The 19,057-nt window shown below is 38.8% G+C and overlaps 2 protein-coding genes across 6 annotated transcripts in view; one reads left to right on the top strand and one right to left on the bottom strand.

Moving 5' to 3' along the window:
- Positions 1-2,431, top strand: part of KCNAB1 (potassium voltage-gated channel subfamily A member regulatory beta subunit 1) — a 437,512-nt gene extending 435,081 nt beyond the window's left edge. For 4 of the 5 annotated variants that reach the window (XM_023223336.1, XM_023223333.1, XM_023223334.1 and 1 more), the window contains one exon: positions 347-2,292. In XM_023223336.1, the coding sequence (XP_023079104.1) occupies positions 347-436 (90 nt within the window). In that variant the 3' untranslated portion in view covers positions 437-2,292. Of the gene's footprint in view, positions 1-346 lie in introns of all 5 variants that reach the window. The other variant, XM_023223335.1, reaches the window with a different exon arrangement.
- A 3,910-nt stretch (positions 2,432-6,341) lies between these two features.
- Positions 6,342-18,540, bottom strand: SSR3 (signal sequence receptor subunit 3). The gene is made up of 5 exons (XM_023223338.1): positions 18,302-18,540; positions 17,003-17,129; positions 12,564-12,662; positions 7,654-7,785; positions 6,342-6,607 (listed from the first exon to the last, which is right to left on the bottom strand). The coding sequence occupies exons 1-5, from the start codon at positions 18,432-18,434 to the stop codon at positions 6,541-6,543; spliced, it is 558 nt and encodes a 185-aa protein (XP_023079106.1). The 5' UTR covers positions 18,435-18,540; the 3' UTR covers positions 6,342-6,540.
- Positions 18,541-19,057: the final 517 nt, after the last annotated feature.

The following is a 19,057-nucleotide window of genomic DNA, read 5'->3' as shown; positions in this document are numbered from 1 at the left end:
TTGGAATAATGTTTTGGACATAATGGAGTAAAAACGTGTATTAATTTCACTGTTCTTTTTAAGGTATCCAATAGAAAATTAAAAATTACAAATGTGGCTTACATTATATTTCCGCTGGATAGAGCTGCTCTGTATTTCTATGAGCCTTCACGTATGCCTTTCTGCCTTCATTTATGCAATCAACAAGGCCCCTGATCTCAAGGAGGTTGCAATGTGATGGGGGGGTTATATTTCAGCTGTGGTTTGTGAAGATACACGATTCTAGATTAATTTGCTAAATATAGAGCACAAAAAACCGAATGATCAACACTGCTAACAATATCCTTTGTACTTCTCCTGCTCTCAGGTTCTCCCAAAGATGACATCACATGTGGTAAATGAGATTGATAACATATTGCGCAACAAGCCCTACAGCAAGAAGGACTATAGATCATAAGGCAATGCATGAACCACAGAAGCTGCATGGTTAAAATAGCGGCCTGTGCCCAGTACAGAAAGGTGTTACTAACCAGTCTTTTCAATCACTTAGCAGCTTGCTGCTCAACCTCTAGTGTCCCTTCCTGGATTCTCTGAGGTGTCTGCTGTCGCTACCACTGTGCACATCTGAAAACTCACAACCAAGAAAATCCATTCTATTTTCTTATCTTGGACTGGAGTCACCTATTCTTGCATTGCTGTATACACCTCATGCTTATGCAATGGGAAGAATATGGGGGCCGCGGAGTGATGTATTACCTTCAGGCATTTGGTAACTCAAAGAAGGCTGTACAGATATATTTTTTCAAAAGAACAAAATCTACAGATGCAATGTGAGTTGCATAAGAAACAGAGTAGACAGACTAAATTCAGTGAAGGAAAGGAATTCAGAGAGTTTTCTTAGGAAATAGATTCTTGTTAAGTAAATAGTTATTAAAAATATATCTCACTGCAAAAAAAAAAAAAACAAAACAAAAATGTCTTCACTCAAAAGTCTTGCTTGGAAGAATAAGCAGAAAGAATTTTATATATGTTTTTTTCTATTTTCACATTCATATTAACAAGTTTTGTTCCATTTGTTGTTCAACAAAACTACAATTTCTGGGTATTTTGGCTTTATTACCTTTCAAATATTTACTGTTGCTTGGCCCCAAGAATGGCCTTGTACAACTTATCCAGAATGTCTATTAGGATTCTAATGTTATGTCCACTTACAAGTAGAGACAGTAAAAGGATGAATACCCCAATCTTTAGTGACATTGCAGCTGATTTATAAAAGAGAGGGCGACGCTGCTATGGAAACTTAGCTTTGAAGAAAATGCAATGTATCTGCAATTAGGTGTTCATTTGTTACTACCTTTTATTAAAACCTGCTTTATACTGTCAACTGCTTGGAGGCACAACTTCTGCAAGTTTAAATATTTGAGCTTTAAAAATAAACATAACACATGCTCAGTTTTTTTAAGTAAACCTGTAAAATACCCAGAAAGGCAAATGTTCATTGTTTAATTAGCACTGGGATTTTCAATATAATGTTTGGTATTTTTGAGGCGTTGTTAACATGAAAGTCAACCACTGGCTTTGTGAAAAAATGCTGTGTCACTATTCAGAATATGCTGGGTAAATTAACTTGCCTAGCGAAAAGCAAAATGTTAAAGAACTTCTGGTTATATAATATTATATGCACTAAACTATATGCATGAAAGTTCTTTGCATGGATTAACGGGGCTTACCCTTGTTGCACTTGAAATCTGAGGTATATCTAGCCCTGCCACTATTGGCTACTTCCCCTCATTAATATCCCACTTGAGAAAAATTGTGAGAATATACTATGTCAATATCTGTAAAAAGAAAGAAAACATTTTTTTTTTTTTTTTTTTTTGAAGGGGGTGGTGTAGAGGTGGCCCTTTAACTTTATTTGGGTATCTGAGGATGTACAAAATTCTAATTTAATTTTCTGGTCAGCAACTTCCCCATACAGAAATCACTTTGAGGTTTACAGAAGAATTGTAGTATTTTAAAATGTTATTTTCTGTCATTATTTCTAAATGTGTATTTCATGGTTAAGTTCTAAATCTGAAAATGCTAGTGGGAGATATCAAGAAATTTTCTTTTTGATTACTAGTACCTGTATTCTAACAAACAGAGTTTGAATTTTTTGCCCGAATATCAGGATGGAAATTCATCATTTTTTCAGTTGTTCATTGTGTATTCAATCCAGTGAACTGCTGTACGTATAGAGGAGCTGAGGTGCCGTCTAATGGGAAATGTGATTTATTTGCTTAGAGTAATAAAAGCATTTTGTGCATTAAATCTCACAATAGATGTTATCTGATCTTTCATTTTAAGGCTTTCCATATATGTAAAATATACACATGTAAAATATATGTGGCCATAAAATAGGCAATAATCATCTAAATAAAAATTATATTGGCAGCTAAGCTGCATTGAATACTCAACAGAAATAGTAGTGATCAAAAGTCTGAGATTTAAATTGCAATCCAAACATTTTCTATCAATGGAGATTAACTACTGAAGATACCATGTCTCACTGAGTTTTAACACACTCTGCACTAAGGTTAAGGCTTCACGAATTCACTTTTAAAAACTTGCAAATCAAAACCAAATATAAATAGTATGGCTTAGCTGTGGGAACAGCCGGTTTTTTATATGCCAATCTGTCATGGTAAATATACTCGATGATGTATTTCAGTTACGTCCTTAGGAAAATTTCCACGCACTCTAATTTTCTTTTCTCTTCCGAAAAGAACTCCCTGGCAGACAATATATCATTCCAAAAGGTAACTTGGGTAGCAGCCAGCCCTATATGGAAATCTCAGGCAAACTAGAAACCCTGTGTCTGGCTTCCCACTTTAGGAACTGTCACTTCATATTCATGAAGAGATTGCCCAAGTCATTAGGCAGATGTCTGTCCAAGCTTGAAGGAAACTTAGCAATCTGCAAAGCCACCCCTCTTTGACAAATGAGCAAAGCAGGCCTGGATTGATGAAAAAACTTGCCCAAACTCACACACTGCTAGCTGATGGCAGAACCAGGACTGGAACCCAAGTATTTTGTGTTCTATGTCAGTGCTCCTTTAGGTAGATTTTTTTTTTTTTTCTTTTTAAGCTTTAAAGTTTTATGCAGAAATTGTTTGTGAAAATGTTGAAGTTAAAAAACTTAAGTATTAATCCAAACTCAGAAATCAAACAGGGAAAAGTCAGCGAAGAGATATACTGAAAATTCATAAAGGTCAACGAGAAGTTAGTCTCTATCTTCCTGAAAATTTAAACCAAGACCCTCCTAATCTTCTATTAATTCCTCTACTTGGGAGTCCCAAGGAAGTGAGAGATAATCCCTTAGAGCTCTAATAGATACATCTATAAATTGGTTTTCTCCATAAATGACACACACATGTATCCTTCCATCCTGTCTCCAGAAGCAGCAGTGACTGGCATGCACACTGCAAACAAAGAGGGCAGGCAGAAAGGCACAGCAGGTACATACTGGCAGAGGCCTGATGTCTGCCCTTTATTGTAACCGCTCAATGCCTTTCATTGCTTCACATATATCTGATCGGTTAACTACAACGATGTGCATTTACATGTGAGATATTAAAATGATAGTTACATGTATACCTATGTAACAAACCAGCATGAGCAGCACATGTATCCCAGAACTAAATTAAAAATAAAACAATTTGAAATTAATGTAATATAATAAAGATTATGTACTTCATCATAGGATTCTTATAAAGAAGTGTAGGGAAAAGACAAATTTCAAAAAGCAAAGTTTAATCATACTTATTAAGCAAGACTTTTCACAAGAATTGAGTATAAATTCAATCTCTGTATTTCAGTTAACTTCAAATCTTGTTTCAAATTATCCTTTCCAAGTTTCCATAATATGCCAAATAGGACTACCAGTAAACTTTTATTGGTTAAGAATATCAATCCAAGATTTTTAGTAAGTTAAAATGAAGGAACTAAAAATAGGTAAATGAAAATGTTTTAACATTTTAGTGCTATTTGTGAGTATGAGCAAAGGAATTTAATCAGTTTGAATCCCAATTACAGATGAATCTTTTATTTCACGGGTGCTGGGTATGTGGTCTTTTTAAGACAAAAATTTTACAGTATGGTTTCACTATCTAAGTCTGATTGAGTGGGTCGCATCTCTGTGTGCCACACAGAACTTTTAGACGATGAGAGCGGTGGGGAAAAGGTTCTGCAATTCCTGACAGTAAAGTACTCACACAGTAAATCCTTAACAAAAACTACTGAACTGTGAGTACATGCCTCATAATCTTATGCACAGAAATGTATCTATTAGTACAAAAGTCGGAAAACATCAAGATTAAAAAGAGTGCTGTAGGAAAAATTCACAACAGGAAACAAATTTTGCTCACTCGTTTTCCTACAAATCTTCAGTTTATTAATTCAAGAGAAACTATATTAGGAATATTAGGCTGATACCCCTATTTCACCACCTCATCTAAGCTACACTGTATTATACCAAGAATGGTGGCGATTTTTCCCCCATCTATACAGGCACTGCCATCTAGTGGCAAGTTTTCACCAGCAATTTTAAAAGATAGTGGCCCAACTCTGGTAACAAATAGTAGACACTGATGGTTTGTCAAATAAGGAAATGCATTTATTTGATACACAAATTCCATGCCACCAGTCAAATTATGGTCTGGCTCTTTTTCTTTTTTTTTTTTTTTTAATCAACAGTAAAGAAAAGTTTTTGGGTTTTTTTGTTTCTTTTTTGAGATGGAGTCTCACCCTTGTCACCCAAGCTGGAGTGCAGTGGCATGATCTCGACTCTCTGCAACCTCCACCTCCCAGGTTCAAGCTTCTCCCGCCTCAGCCTTCTAGCTGAGATTACAGGCGCCTGCCACCACACCTGGTGTGTACAAAAATTAGTGTACAAAAAATACACTAATTTTTGTATTTTTTGTAGAGATGGGGTTTCACCATGTTGGCCAGGAGTTCAAGAAAAGTTTTTTAAAAATAATAAACCTCCTAAGTGTTACCCTAACTGTACCTTGCAGTGAATGTGACTTCTCTAGTCATTCCACATTATCCAGTGATGGCACCTAGATAATAATCCACCAAGGAAAAGTAAAGAATTGCAGACTTCTGGAAGCAATGATGAAATATAATTCTCAGCTGCAGAAAATGATCTGGGTCATTATGCAAATGTATTCCTGCCCGTTTTTCTTCCAAGTTGTTGGATGGAGCCCAACACATCCGATAGCATGGGAAGTGGAAGTTAAACTCCTGATGGATAATTTTTATAAAATTAAAAAGAAAACAACTAACAACACGTATGAAATTCACATTAAATTTAGAAGTGGATACTAAAGATTAGGACTATATTTCCTTTGGGGTGCTGCTTGTAGGAAATTACTGAATGACAACTGCTGCCACCTGTGATTTCATAGCCTTTTAGCTGATATTGCTAAAGAACTTCCCAAACTTTTTCAAGTCATGGCACACACAAGAAATGATATCTGTACATACACTGGTAAAAAAAATGCAAGAGACTCCTCTCAGCTGGTTCCCCAAGGGCTAAAGGGAGACATATTTTACTCACAATCAATGGGAATCTGTGAACTAAAGAGTCAAATGTATGAAAGTCCTCATGGAAAAATGCTGACAGGCACTAAAATCACTGTAAATTCCTTGGAAAGTTATCAGAATTGCAGAAGTTCAGAAAAATTACTTTGGTCTTTTACATGTCAATATTCAGGAAAGAGATTCTCTCTCTTACTTAACATTCCTCCAGGGTGTGAGACCCTGGTCAAGGAAAACAATGAGTCCTGTGTTTTAGTAAGTCAAACCAACATGGCAGGGTCAAGCTGACCTCCCTGGCCACTCAGGGCCAAAGCCATACAGCGGAACAGTGTGTTCTTTAACCTCATAGGACAACTCTCATATGCCTGGGCACTATTTTTAGGTTACTACCTTGGCTGCCCTTCTTCTTTAAAAAAAAAAAAAAGCAGAACTTTTCCACAAGTTTCTCTTCCTCAAGTTGGAAAATTGGAGAAATCATGTTTTTAATTTTGCATTATTTTAGATCACAAATTCAAACACTTTTAAACATTAAGCTTCTGTTCAATCCCCTGGGAAGAGGATTCATTCGGATATTTATGGTTCAAAAGAAGTTGCAATATTGTGCTTGGAACACAGAGAACCAGTTATTAACTTCCTACTACTGTTATATAATAAATAATAACAGCTCGGCCCAGGTTACTGTGACCTCTGACAGATCAAGGAAACAAGTTATTTTCTCCTCTTATGATTATAGCACATTGCAAGACATTTTTTTCCTTTTAATAAATGTCCTGGTACTCTGAGTTTCCCTTTCAATTCATTTAATTTCAACAATCTGTCAAAAACAGCCAATAAACAAATACTGAATTACATTCTGCTGGGTTTTCTAAAGGCTCTAGACTATGAAAACATCTTGTGTGTCTCCCACCCTGACCACCCTGTGACTTTTCCATATACCACAGGCCACCCATAGACACAAAGCCGGGGGAGAGGCTGACATGGTCTATTTGGAGCCAGTAGACAGGAGGGCGATGAGTCCTGATGAAGCACTTATGGACAAGATGTAGTTCCTGTAAGAAATTTAATGTTATGGAAAAATGAGTAACTCCAAATTAGTTTTTCGACAAAATAAAGAGCCCATCTCTTTGGAACGTACTGCTTCCTTCCTGCCACTTGGTGTAATCATAATGATGTGCAGCCCCATTGTCTGCAAACACAATTTGCAAGACAGAAGACCAAAAACAAATGGAAAACATTCACAGGAAATGTGTTCTAATTTTAAAAAAACACTGAAGACAGAAACCTAGAACACACGATCACAAAGAATAATCTGAATTCCATTTAACCTTCATGAAAAGAGCTGATCAAAGAACATGGGGAGAGAAGAGATTTGTTTTCCCTTTTCCCCCCTAAGAGCAATGGAAAAATAAGTCTTCCCTGCGAATCAGTGTTTTGCTGCAGTCGGCTTGCAATAGCAAGGAGGTTCTAAAAGTTCGAAGCTACTCCCTGCCTCACAACTGTACAATTTTCAGCAAACCACTCCAGCATTCCCAAAAGGTACACGTTGGAGGGTATCTGGTATTTTATTACATCATAATCACCAATTGTTAAAATCTTGGCTGCACATTCCTGGATAACACCTTTAATAAATTAATAAGCGAGGACTGATTCTTGCCCAAAAGTTCAATTTAACAGCATCTTGAAACACTATTAAGATACACTGGAATGAACCTATTTAACTGTATTGGCCATCCACCCAACCCCCTGAGCCCAAAAATAACAGCAGATACAGGGGCTTACTATTTCAGAAGCTATCAAAAATGACAAGTTTGCTTTGGCTCTTTGGAGCTTTTTTTTTTAAGTAGGCAAGGACACAGATTCCCATAGACTGCTTTGTAATACTTTATCATAAAGTCATAATTCATAAACTTAAAAGAACCTTAAACCAATAGCTGTTATTTTAAATGTCCAGAAAGTTACCTAAAGTCAGCACTATTTAATGGACTGACTCCCAGAGCAGCTTTTCTTTCCACTTAAAATATCCAGACAAGTCAAAACCAAAACGAACTACTGTTTCTAGACTTCTCAAAAAGATAATCAACCTTGAAAAGGATACACTGTGGGGTTGAAGTTCTTCAATATGAAGAAGGAAGCAACAATGACCACGACCAGGAACAGAGTGTTGTTATAGAAGATGGAAAATGTTGTAGCTTCATAATCAGCAACTTCATTCTTCTTCCACAAGATTCTAGAGACACAGAACCAAGTCAAACAAGCTTATAAATATGATTAAAAAAAAAAAAAAAAAACTTTAAGTAGCATATGGCTCTAGTTCATCATAAAACAAGTTTTTCCTTGAGTGTTCTAGGATAAGAATGTAATATTAAATTTAGTCAGAATTCTCCCCTTTCTTACACTGAAAAAAAAAAAAATTTCACTCTATGATAGTGAAGATAACATCATACTGGTTATGTTACCATTTTTCCCAGACAACCAGGGTTACGGAAGAAGGGACTCATTAATGGCAACTGGAATGTTTTCATCAGCAGCTAAGTCAAATATCTTTCTCTTGGTCCTTACCTAAAACTCAGACTCCACGATTAGCAGCCTGTGGAGGTTCCTTGGCTATGCCTTGTGCGTGAGGCTTTCTACAGCCTACGAATATCAGACTTCAATATCACACCTTCAGAAGACAATCCCAATGACAAAAACTACCTGTGGTCTCACAGAAGCAGGCTATTGTTAGCCATCTTTATTAATTCAAACAAAAAAGGCACTTAATCATTAGGAGGACTTTTTAATGTCTGTGAAATTCTTTTACTTTTTATTCTATTTTACTTGATCTGATAGTTTATCTTACTAATTTACTAGTATTTCATCGATCTTTTCTTTTACACCTTCACACAGGCAAAAGGAAGTTATAGGATGCCTGTGAATAGGGAGCCTTTATTCTTGCTGGTTAATTAACTTTGTAAAGCAGTTTTTAAAAGGGTGGGTTGTGACCCATTAGTGGGATGTGAACTCAATCGAGTGGATCGAATGCCCACAGAAATTAATTGAGTGGGCTGAGACCTGCATTTTTAAAAACTGAAATAGGAAAGAATACAAAAACATCAGCAGCACATCACACAGAGCAGGATAATTATTGTTTTATAAAATATGTGCATGTGTCCACATGTGAGTTTATTTGGTCAAAAGGTAAAATACGTATTTTTTTACTGTAGGTCATTATCAAAAAGGTTAAAGGCCACTATTGTAGACACTTTGTCTCCCCAAAAGATAAACCTACTCTGGAGTCAGATGACACATCCCCTCAACCCTAAGGACAGCACTTTAAGTCATTGGTAACTGACACATTTTATTCACCATGTATACTAATCCAAAGACAACAGGTTTGGCTGTAAAGGAGCTAAATGAAGGCGAATAATTAACATCTTATGCTCATCATAAGAAATCTGTAGTCTCTAATACATGCCATATTACAGACACCATCAACTTAATAAACTCTTCCATTTACTGTAAGTTTGGAGGAAGGAAAGGACATTACTTTAAGTGCAGTCATCAACTATAAAACACCTTGTAATTTCATAGAAGTTTAAATGTAAATTGTTAAAAATCATGACTTGGAGTTCCAGGAAACATCATTCTAACACTGATCAGTGAGACCAGCCTAGTAAGATGCACAGTCTCAACGTGGTTTAACACTAGAATGAACACTCAGGACAACTGCCTCCATTTTTAAGACTCTGGCATGAGATTCAGTGAAGGCAGGTTGCTTAAGTAGGTTATCAGCCTGACTTTACTCTAGATGATAAAATTATCTCACTTGCATCACAGTGCTTCTCCCTAACTTATTTTCTGTCAAGCCCTAAATAAGAAGTGATATGATCTGGCTCTGTGTCCCCACCCAAATCTCATCTTGAACTGTAATCCCCACATGTTGAGGGAGGGACCTGGTGGGAGGTGACTGGTTCATGGGTGTGGTTTCCCCCATGCCATTCTCCTGACAGTGAGGGAGTTGTCACAAGATCTGATGGTTTAAAAATGGCAGTTTCCAGGCCGGCTGCGGTGGCTCAAGCCTGTAATCCCAGCACTTTGGGCGGATCACGAGGTCAGGAGATCAAGACCATCCTGGCTAACGCGGTGAAACCCCGTCTCTACTAAAAAAATACAAAAAACTAGCCGGGCGAGGTGGCGGGCGCCTGTAGTCCCAGCTACTTGGGAGGCTGAGGCAGGAGAATGGCGTGAACCCGGGAGGCGGAGCTTGCAGTGAGCTGAGATCCGGCCACTGCACTCCAGCCTGGGCGACAGAGCGAGACTCCGTCTCAAAAAAAAAAAAAAATGGCAGTTTCCTTTGTGCTCACTCGCTCTCCTGCCACCTTGTGTAGAAGGCATTTGCTTCTCCTTCACCTTCTACCATGATTGTAAGTTTTTTGAGGTGTCCCCAGCCATGCAGAACTGTGAGTCAATTAAACCTCTTTTCTTTACAAATTACCCAGTCTCAGGTAGTATCTTTACAGCACTGTGAAAATGGACTAATAGAAGAACCATTTTCAAAAGTTTTAATGAAAGAAGTGGCCCAATCCTTTAGATTTCCCTAGATCCCAATATGACCACATGTTAGTTACATCAGTGTATAAAGCCTGACAGCCTTTAGAACTTTTTCTGAGTCCACTCATATCCTGTATTTTTTGTTTCTGTTTTAAATTTAGGACCCCCAAATGCCCTCATTGCCAACGGTTCTGCCTAGTAGAAGACATTTTCTTCCTAGTAGGGAACCTGGTTTGGGAGAGCACTTCCCAATATCTTAAGGATGTTTTCAGGAAGAGCTTCCTACAAGAGAAAAGCTGAGACCAAGCAACAGTTAAAAATCAAACAATGTGAAATGACAGATCACCCGTAAACCAAGAAGAAACCACACTCGCACTCTGGAATGAACGTTAACGAATCTCACGTTCTCCTCTGCTTATTTCCATCCTTGGATAAATGAATATTTTGAAGTACTTTTAAGCGGCATGGAGTATATATTCCAAATGAATGTAGACAGAGCTTTCAGAAATACACATCCAAGCAAAGAAATGCTGATAAGCCTTCTCCTTACATCAAATCTCCTGGAATTCTTTCAGAGGGAAACGAACTAGATCTTAATGAGAGGCTCTGGTCCCAGTTATCAAGGGCAATCAATACAGTACAAACGGTATCCAGTATGGCTTTTACAGCCAAATTTCTACCAATGAAGAGAAATTACATAATGTTCTGACACTCTGCACTTATGTATATTCTGACACTCTGCACTTATGTGTATCCATGAAACCTCCACCTCACCCCACTTTGAAATACCTAATTCAGCAAATGGCAAAGGTTTCATTCCCAATTTCAACTGATTCACTAGTAGTGACTACCTGAACACTAAACTGAAAAAGATTCCGAGACATGACCCAGGCTCAAGAACAAGTGCCAGACCAAATCTGTCCAGGACTGCAGTCGGCAGAGGAAACCCATTTACTATCCCTGACATCATTAATCACCGAAAATCTTTAAAAGCTGTAACAAACATTTTGAAATTTAGGTAACTATGCATACCCTACTTAAGAAACACCATTGTAATGAAAAATTCAACAAAAGGTTTTTTCTGAAACAGTGATCTAGATTTCCTAACCTTGAACTCTATGCAAAAAATATGCAACTGGAACACTATGCAGCCCGACCTCATTAAAGGTGCTCCATGCAGAAAGGCCTCCATTGTTGTAATACTGTGCCTTCAGTTTTATAAAGGAGCCATAGGAGATAATCATTTTAATAATATTTTGGTACCTTTCCAAAACTACTATAGAAGACATTGTTCATTAAGTTACTCAGTGTCCCTTAAATAAGGATCCATTTGATAAAGTCTTTCCAAGATCCAGTGCCAGGAAAGTTTCTTTTCAGAAGGACTTGCATGCTGCTTCTCGTCAGACAATGAAAGCTATGTGACCTCAGATGCTTCCCCTGACACTTGGAAACCCACAACTAAGTTCAGTGCTCAGTTGCTGTAACTAACTCTAAGGTACTTGCTCATCCACCTTTTCTTCCTTTTAAATGGTTTCTGGTTCTTTAAAGTTGTGTTATTTGTTTTATATGCACTTTAAGAAAACCGTATTAAATACAGAAAATATATACACTAACACTGCAAGTTCACACAAAGTCTTTCTGGAGCAAAGTGAGGTAAAAAATATATTCCAACAAAGCCCCTTCTTGATACTAAAGCTAAAGATCCATGAAAACAGCAGACTCACCATGATTAAACTATGTGGAATTCTTCAGCACAACTTTACTCAGGGACTTCTGCTACTCAGATGTTAAGATTGCCCAATAAGCCTTCTAAGAGCAGCTGGCAGAAAAAATTGGGACTGGGGCTAACAAATGTGGCATAGAATTGGGCAAAAGGAGAAAAATCCAGTTATTTTCTTTTTCCCAACCAATACAGATAACTAATTACTGGATATCCCTCAGGAAGCTCAGGAACAGAAATAGCACCACGTAGACATGCTAACACATAAACCCTTCAGACCCAGAAGGGTTAGGCGATATGTTCAAGGTTGCACACCTATTAACAGGCAAAGCCTGCTCTGTACAAAGCTCTGCTGCCTCTTCAATTCCAGCAGACAGTTACAAGTACAAGCTCTCAAGTCAGACTGCCTATGTTCTTATCATGGATCTACCATGTACTAATTCAGGACCTTGGGCAAGTTACCCAAGCTTTCTGTACCTTTGTTGCCTCAGGTATAAAAAGGAGATAAAAATAGTGCCTACTTCACAGGGCTCTTTACAGGAATAAATCAACCATTGTATAGTACAGATAAAAGTATCCGGTTGTAATAAAAACTCTAAAAGTCAGCTATTACTATTTCCATTACTACCACTACTACAGTTCCAAAATTTACCTCAGACAATTCCAAAATCCACATTCTTTAAGCAAAAATTAAAAAAATTTTCTTCAGAAAGTACTCCCTTTTATGATGACCATACTTTAAATAGGAGTCAAACCTTTCATCTTTCTCCTTCCGAGACATCTTTCTATTATCAGCTTCAGAAAGTTTTCGAGTCACTTCTTTGGAAACAGCATCCTCCCTCTTCTGTGCTACTCTGGAAGACAAAAAGAAAAAGTTTCCATTTGCTACAGAGGTGAACACCACACTCTCACAGAAACACTCTGTACTCATATTTTGTATTGGCAACAGAATGATATTTCACATTTCAAGAAAAGAAGCTGAGCAGAAAGTCCAAGTTTATTACACTGCACTAGCCAAAAGAGAAGTTCGAGAAATGTCCAAGATGTGGTTAATTTATTAGTTACATGTTTTGATTTCTGCTTAAAAAGAAGTTTCCAAAGTTTAGGAATTAATGTGGTTAATAAAGTCAAATGCTATTAACACAAATTAGTTAAGAATCATTTTAACTACATTTTGTTTTAATCTATCATCTAACTGTTCAACAAATAAATTTCATAAGGCATTAGTATATGATGCATTATTTCAATTCCAAGTACATAACAGGAATGAAAACTAGGCTTAAACAAAGAGGAAATAACAGCTGTAATATCTTAAAGTAATTATTCTAACTTTACTCCAAAGGACAATTTAAGCTGGGTGTGATGGACAGAAAGCCCCAGGTCACTCAAGGCAGGAGTTTTCAACCTTTCTTCAACTACAAGGGTGTCTGGGATACAAGTGAAGCACAAATTACAACTGATTTTACCTATGTCTCCATCTTTAGCTCTCTCACTCAAGAACTGAGTTAGAATTGACATTGTTATTAATAAAAAGAAAACATTTCATCAGTTTCAAATAATGTATGTTTTAAAAGGTTTACAAAGTTACTTTTTAAACTTCATTACCTCACACAAATTGCTAACTGGAAAGAGGAAAAAACAGTTCTTTAAAAAAACAAACAAAAAAAACCCACACAATAAGAGGAAATCAATTCTGAAACCTAAAGAAAAAGGCTGCTAAGGGGGCAGACAGCTGTCTTTTTATGAGACACTTTAGGACACTAAAATGAACTTTTTACTCCAAAGATCCAAATTCCTTTGATTCATTATGTAAAAACTATCTTTTCATATGCTTCTTGCATTTCTGAGACACTCGGCTCCAAAGGCAGAGATTCTTCTCTCTGAACCTCTTTAGCAGACCAGGCACCAAATATGTTTCTTCATGAGAACAGATTATGAAAACAGGAAAAATAAGAAAAATTAAAAATAAATAAATGTGTTTCCTGAACTTAACATCAGACTACTTGTTTTTTTTTTTTTTTTTCTACAAAAGACCAGTTGAAAAGAAATGGACAGTTTACTGCAGAAACCTTTCTTAGCTTAACATAAAAAATACACACACACCCCCCAACTATCAAGGTGTTAGGACACAGGAATAAACTACTGCATTTTCAAAAGAGTTGGTCGTCACTACATGTCTTTAGGACGAACAGTCAACCGATTGTCCACATGACAAATCCTCATGAAGACATTACACCAGATCACTAAAGCAATTTCTCTTCTAGGTCTAGAATTTTATCCTCACCTACCAGGGGCATGACAACCACACTGCAGGTTTACTGCAACTTAAGACGAGGAAGCCCTCCCCTCTGTCTTAGAGCTCTCAGAAAATAAACCTCACTCAGTGCTGAATACTCCAAAACAAAATAGAGGTCACGCTAGTGACCTAGCACTTAGTCAACTGAGATAACCCATAAAATCTATTGTATTTTTCTTCCTTTACTCTTTCACATCAGTATGTCAGAACACTTCCAAAATTAAAGATAAAAAAAGACACCATCTGATTTCTTAAAATAAAAACATTGTTGCAAACATCGTTTAAATTATGCCACTTTAAAAAACAAAAACAACTTCAAAAGGCTCTCTCAGTCCCAACCTCTTCAACTCTGCACATAAACATTTATTATGTGCCAGACTCTATGCTTAACATGTCATGTGTATGACCATAATGAATCCTCACCACCCTCTGAGATTCCATTAGCATCCCCAATTTATAGCTGCGGAATCTGAAGTCTACATAGGGAAAACTATGCCTACGGCCATACACTTAAGAGTGGCAGAGCTGGCACTGGAACCCAGACTGTCGACTCTGAAGCCATCTTCCTTCTACAGCCAACATCTACCCACAATCAGCATCTTGCGGGATCTTTGAACCTTAACCATCTTGCAAATCTGTAGAAGTTTCAAAGTCAGTAGCATATTTAACATAAAGCCAAAATTATGACTAAAAAAAAACCTCTACTCTGAGTCTATTAAGTCAGTAAGTCAGTGAAATTTTACTGAACTAAATGTACCATTAACTGTTTCAAGGGGTACAAAATAAGATATGGCAGGTGTCTTCAAGAAGCCTAAAGTAGAAATGAGAAGGTAAAAAGAACATGACTTTGATTCTAAAGAGATGAATGAAAAACGATATGAAGAATAAGTAAAAAATGTAAGTCTCAAAGGGACTGAGTTCCAAGAGTATTAAAAAGAATGGGTCATACAAGATGCCCACTTGCGAGGGCTTCCCAATGCACAAATGGCCATGCCTCACAAGAAACAGTCCCATACAGTGGAGGCCCACATGAGCTAAATCCTGGAATGGCAGTTGGCTGAGGGGCTGCCAAGCAGAAAGATAACCCAATTTCTCTGCTGGTCCATCAGAACGGCTGCCCCGAAACCTGAGCTCCTTTGTGTCCAGAACAATAGGGAGGAAACTGCGAAGACCACTTCAGCCACTGAGGCCATTCTGGGCCATTACTTAAAATAAATCCCTGTTAACTGAGATCATCTCAACGTGTTTCTATTCCTCATTCTCCAAAAGAGTCTAACACAGGGACAACAAAGCAAAGGAATGATCAAAGTCAGGAAGGGTTTCTCTGGAAAAGATTCCTAGGTCTCAAAATAAAACACAGGTAAGAATGGAAAGAAAGTTAAGTTAATCCTAAATGGCGGAGGGCACAAGACATAGTCAAAGGATGATGTGAGGGCGAGGCAGAAGAGTTAAAGCCTAATTCTGAAAGGTGAGGCCAGACTCATAGGAAGGAAGCAGATGACTTGCATTCCAGGGGTCTAGAAGAATTTGGCTTTAATACATTTTTTAAAAAAAGAGGCCATGGCTGGACTGGCAGCTCACACCTGTAATCCTAGCACTTTGGGAGACCGAGGCAGATGGATCACTTGAGCCCTCAGAAGTTCAAGACCAGCCTGGGCAACATGGTAAAACTCCATCTCTACAAAACATACAAAAATTAGCCAGGCGTGGTAGTAGTGCGTGTCTGCAGTCCCAGTTATTTCGGAGGCTGATGTGAGAGGATCGCTTGATCTCAGGAGGCAGAGGTTGCAGTAAGCCAAGATTGGGCCACTGCACTCCAGCCTGGGCAACAGAGTGTGACTCTTGTCTCAAAAAAAAAAAAAAGGTCATGATGAGTTATCAGAATGACATGATAAAAATGATGTCACGTAAGGAGAAATATATACTCTTCATTCAATAAAACAAGGGAAATACCTGCACTTCATATGGATGCCATAAGGATTACATAGGGTAATGTGCTTTATATAGTGCATGGCACGGTGGGCCCTAAACTTGTTTTAAAAGACCAGATGGAGGCTGTTACAGCAATATGAGTATAAACAGTGTCCAAACTAGAGTGAGAACTATGGATGAAAAGATAATGCACATACAAAGTATGTCCACACTTCAAGTCTCAGTGAAATTCCAATTGCCTTTAAGAAATGACTTCCGGGCCGGGCGCGGTGGCTCAAGCCTGTAATCCCAGCACTTTGGGAGGCCGAGACGGGCGGATCACGAGGTCAGGAGATCGAGACCATCCTTGGCTAACACGGTGAAACCCCGTCTCTACTAAAAAATACAAAAAACTAGCCAGGCGAGGTGGCAGGCGTCTGTAGTCCCAGCGACTCAGGAGGCTGAGGCAGGAGAATGGCGTAAACCTGGGAGGCGGAGCTTGCAGTGAGCTGAGATCCGGCCACTTCACTCCAGCCTGGGCGACAGAGCGAGACGCAGTCTCAAAAAAAAAAAAAAAATAATAATAATAATAATAACAATAATGACAAAAAGATCATTTCTTTAACTTCCAAAAACAATACGTGAAGAGCCCAGAACAATTCTCTCCGTAAAGAATTACATTTAGCTTTTGAAATGTTAATTTACTTGGTGGGTTTGTTTCTCTGATGAACCTCCTATTAAGGCTTGGGCTTAAGTGTTCTAATTCCACCCTCAAAATCTTCTGTAGCCATGTCAGAATGACTGTCTCTACTTCAGTTAGTTAATAATCCTTCCTAGCATCAATGTTCCTTTCCCCCAAAATATATATATTAATACATAGATATCTCAAATTAATGCTTATTGAAACCAACACACACAAACGATCTTTAAGAAGACATATAAAAATACAACACGTAGTACGTACTTTCACTTGAAAAACATACTTACTTGTGCTTGAGAACAAATTTCACATTCTTGTATGCAAAGGCTACCAAATATGTGCTTACTAGGGTCATCACACTATACAAAACTGCAGACTGAATAAGATCCATATGCCATATTCTCCAGTATAACCCTGAATTAAAATAAAAGGGGGAAAGTACAAAAAGAAACATTACAACCCCATAACAAAAGCCCGCGAAATTAATTATAGCTAAGCCTGGTAAAATACCAGGTTATTAGTTATGCAATCCAATACAGTATCTGAAGATCTTCAGAAGTGAGATAACCAGTTAACAGTATAGTCTCAAGCCTTCCAGTTCAGAACATTTGAAAAACATCACTTTCCTATTACTAGTCCAGATGAGATTTCTGTTCTAAAATGAGAACAAACTCTGGCTCAACGTAATCACAAGTCAGACTTCACATTTCATTCACCAGGGTACTAGCATGCTAAATACAGGCCATTCCAAAATGCCACGTGCAGTCCCAAACCATAGTTTCCTTGCTGACGTGGCTATTATCAGAACTCCAAGCAGTGCTCTGTCAAATGAGTGAGCCATATGGCTTCACATCACGTTAATTGCACGCTGGGTTGTATAAGGACAAAAGAGAAAAATACATTTGGTTTTAAATGCCCAACAACAGTGCAGCAAAAGACAAGAGTTCTGGAACCTTGAGCTCTACTAAAAACGACCTTGTGCAAGTCTACAGTTTCCCAACCCAGTGAGAATTCTAGAATTGGTACAGTAGGATTATTTTAAAAGTCGAAACAAGGTAGATCCCTAACCCCTGGCACTTCAACTTCTCTCTTTCTGAAAAAACCAGGGAAATTATGCAGTGGTGTAAACTAGCTCACGTAAAGATGCACTTCTAATTCAGTGGGTTACTTCATGGGTCTCTCACCTAATTAATTTATCCAAAATAAGTAATAACATAAGTTTAAAATTTCGTAACGGCAAGCAACAGTTGTATGGAAAAGAGCAGCAGACAGTATGCTTGAGTGTGTTTAAACACAGATTCCGGGCCGCCACCCCAGACCTAGTTAACCACCTTCTCCGGGGGTGGAGCTCGGGAACGTGCGTACTTTTAACAAGTGACCTCCCGGAGTGCTTTAACAGGACAATCCCAGGCGACAACGCCGTGCCCAAAGAAGAGGCTCAGTGCCTCCCCGAGCTCAGGGGAGCTGGAGAGATCGCCGACCTCCGGCCGGCACCCGCGCCTTGCTTGCTCGCTGGGTCCTGCCACGTCCCCGCCCAGCCCGACCCGCCCGCGGGCTCCCAAACCAGCTTCGCTCCCAGCACTCACAGATGGGGATGGCGGACACGATGAACGCATTCCCGAAGAAGAGCGCGGAGGACTTGGCCGAGAGATTGCGGCTGAAATCCTGCAGGAGCAGGTCCTCCTCGGACTGCTGTTTGGAGCTGCCTTTGGGAGCCATGGCGGAGCAGGAAGCGAGAACATGGAAGGTAGAGCCCGCCGCCAAGACGGGCAAAGGCCCCTGACTCCGCCCCTGCGGCCGCCGTATCCGCTAACGACCCGTCAGCGCGGCGCGCGGAGGCGGGACCCAGCTTGGCGGAGAGCAAGCTTCCCCAGGAATGGCCAACCTGGGGCCGCTAACTAGGCTTCCGGGCGTGATTGGGCGAGCGGACCAGACTTCCGGATTCCTGGAAAGCCACGTGACCCGTCCACCTCGAGGAGAGAGAAGGGATTTGTAGTTTAGTGGGTGCTTTAAAAAAACATTGACAAAACTTTATTTATATTCCACTTCAGAGCTTATGACAGAGTCATGAGTTCTCAGTTCTTCAGAATTCCAAAATTAAAAGCTCTTCTGGTCCCACGCCGTTAGTGCCCTCTGTACGTACCCAGGACTGAGTACATTGAAGGAGAAAAAAGAGAAAGGTATAGCTAACTCATGTAAAATCCCTTCTCCTTTACCCATCCTTTATTTCACTAAATACCTTGAAGAATCTTATGATGTGCGCATTATTACCGCCACTGCAGATGAAAAGCCTGAGGGTGGTAGATCTGCGGTGTGGCTCTCCAAGGAGTGGGCTCTTTTCA

Source organism: Piliocolobus tephrosceles, chromosome 2 (assembly GCF_002776525.5).
Source record: "Piliocolobus tephrosceles isolate RC106 chromosome 2, ASM277652v3, whole genome shotgun sequence".
Classification (NCBI taxonomy): domain Eukaryota; kingdom Metazoa; phylum Chordata; class Mammalia; order Primates; family Cercopithecidae; genus Piliocolobus; species Piliocolobus tephrosceles.
This window is presented reverse-complemented; position numbering and strand designations above follow the sequence as displayed.

Coding starts and splice junctions, on each gene's coding strand:
- SSR3 (XM_023223338.1), bottom strand. CDS start 18,434: ATGGCTCCCAAAGGCAGCTCCAAACAGCAGTCCGAGGAGGACCTGCTC. Junction 12,663..17,002: donor AAATTTGTTCTCAAGCACAA/GTAAGTATGTTT, acceptor TTTGTCTTCCAG/AGTAGCACAGAAGAGGGAGG. Junction 7,786..12,563: donor CGGAAGGAGAAAGATGAAAG/GTTTGACTCCTA, acceptor CTGTGTCTCTAG/AATCTTGTGGAAGAAGAATG.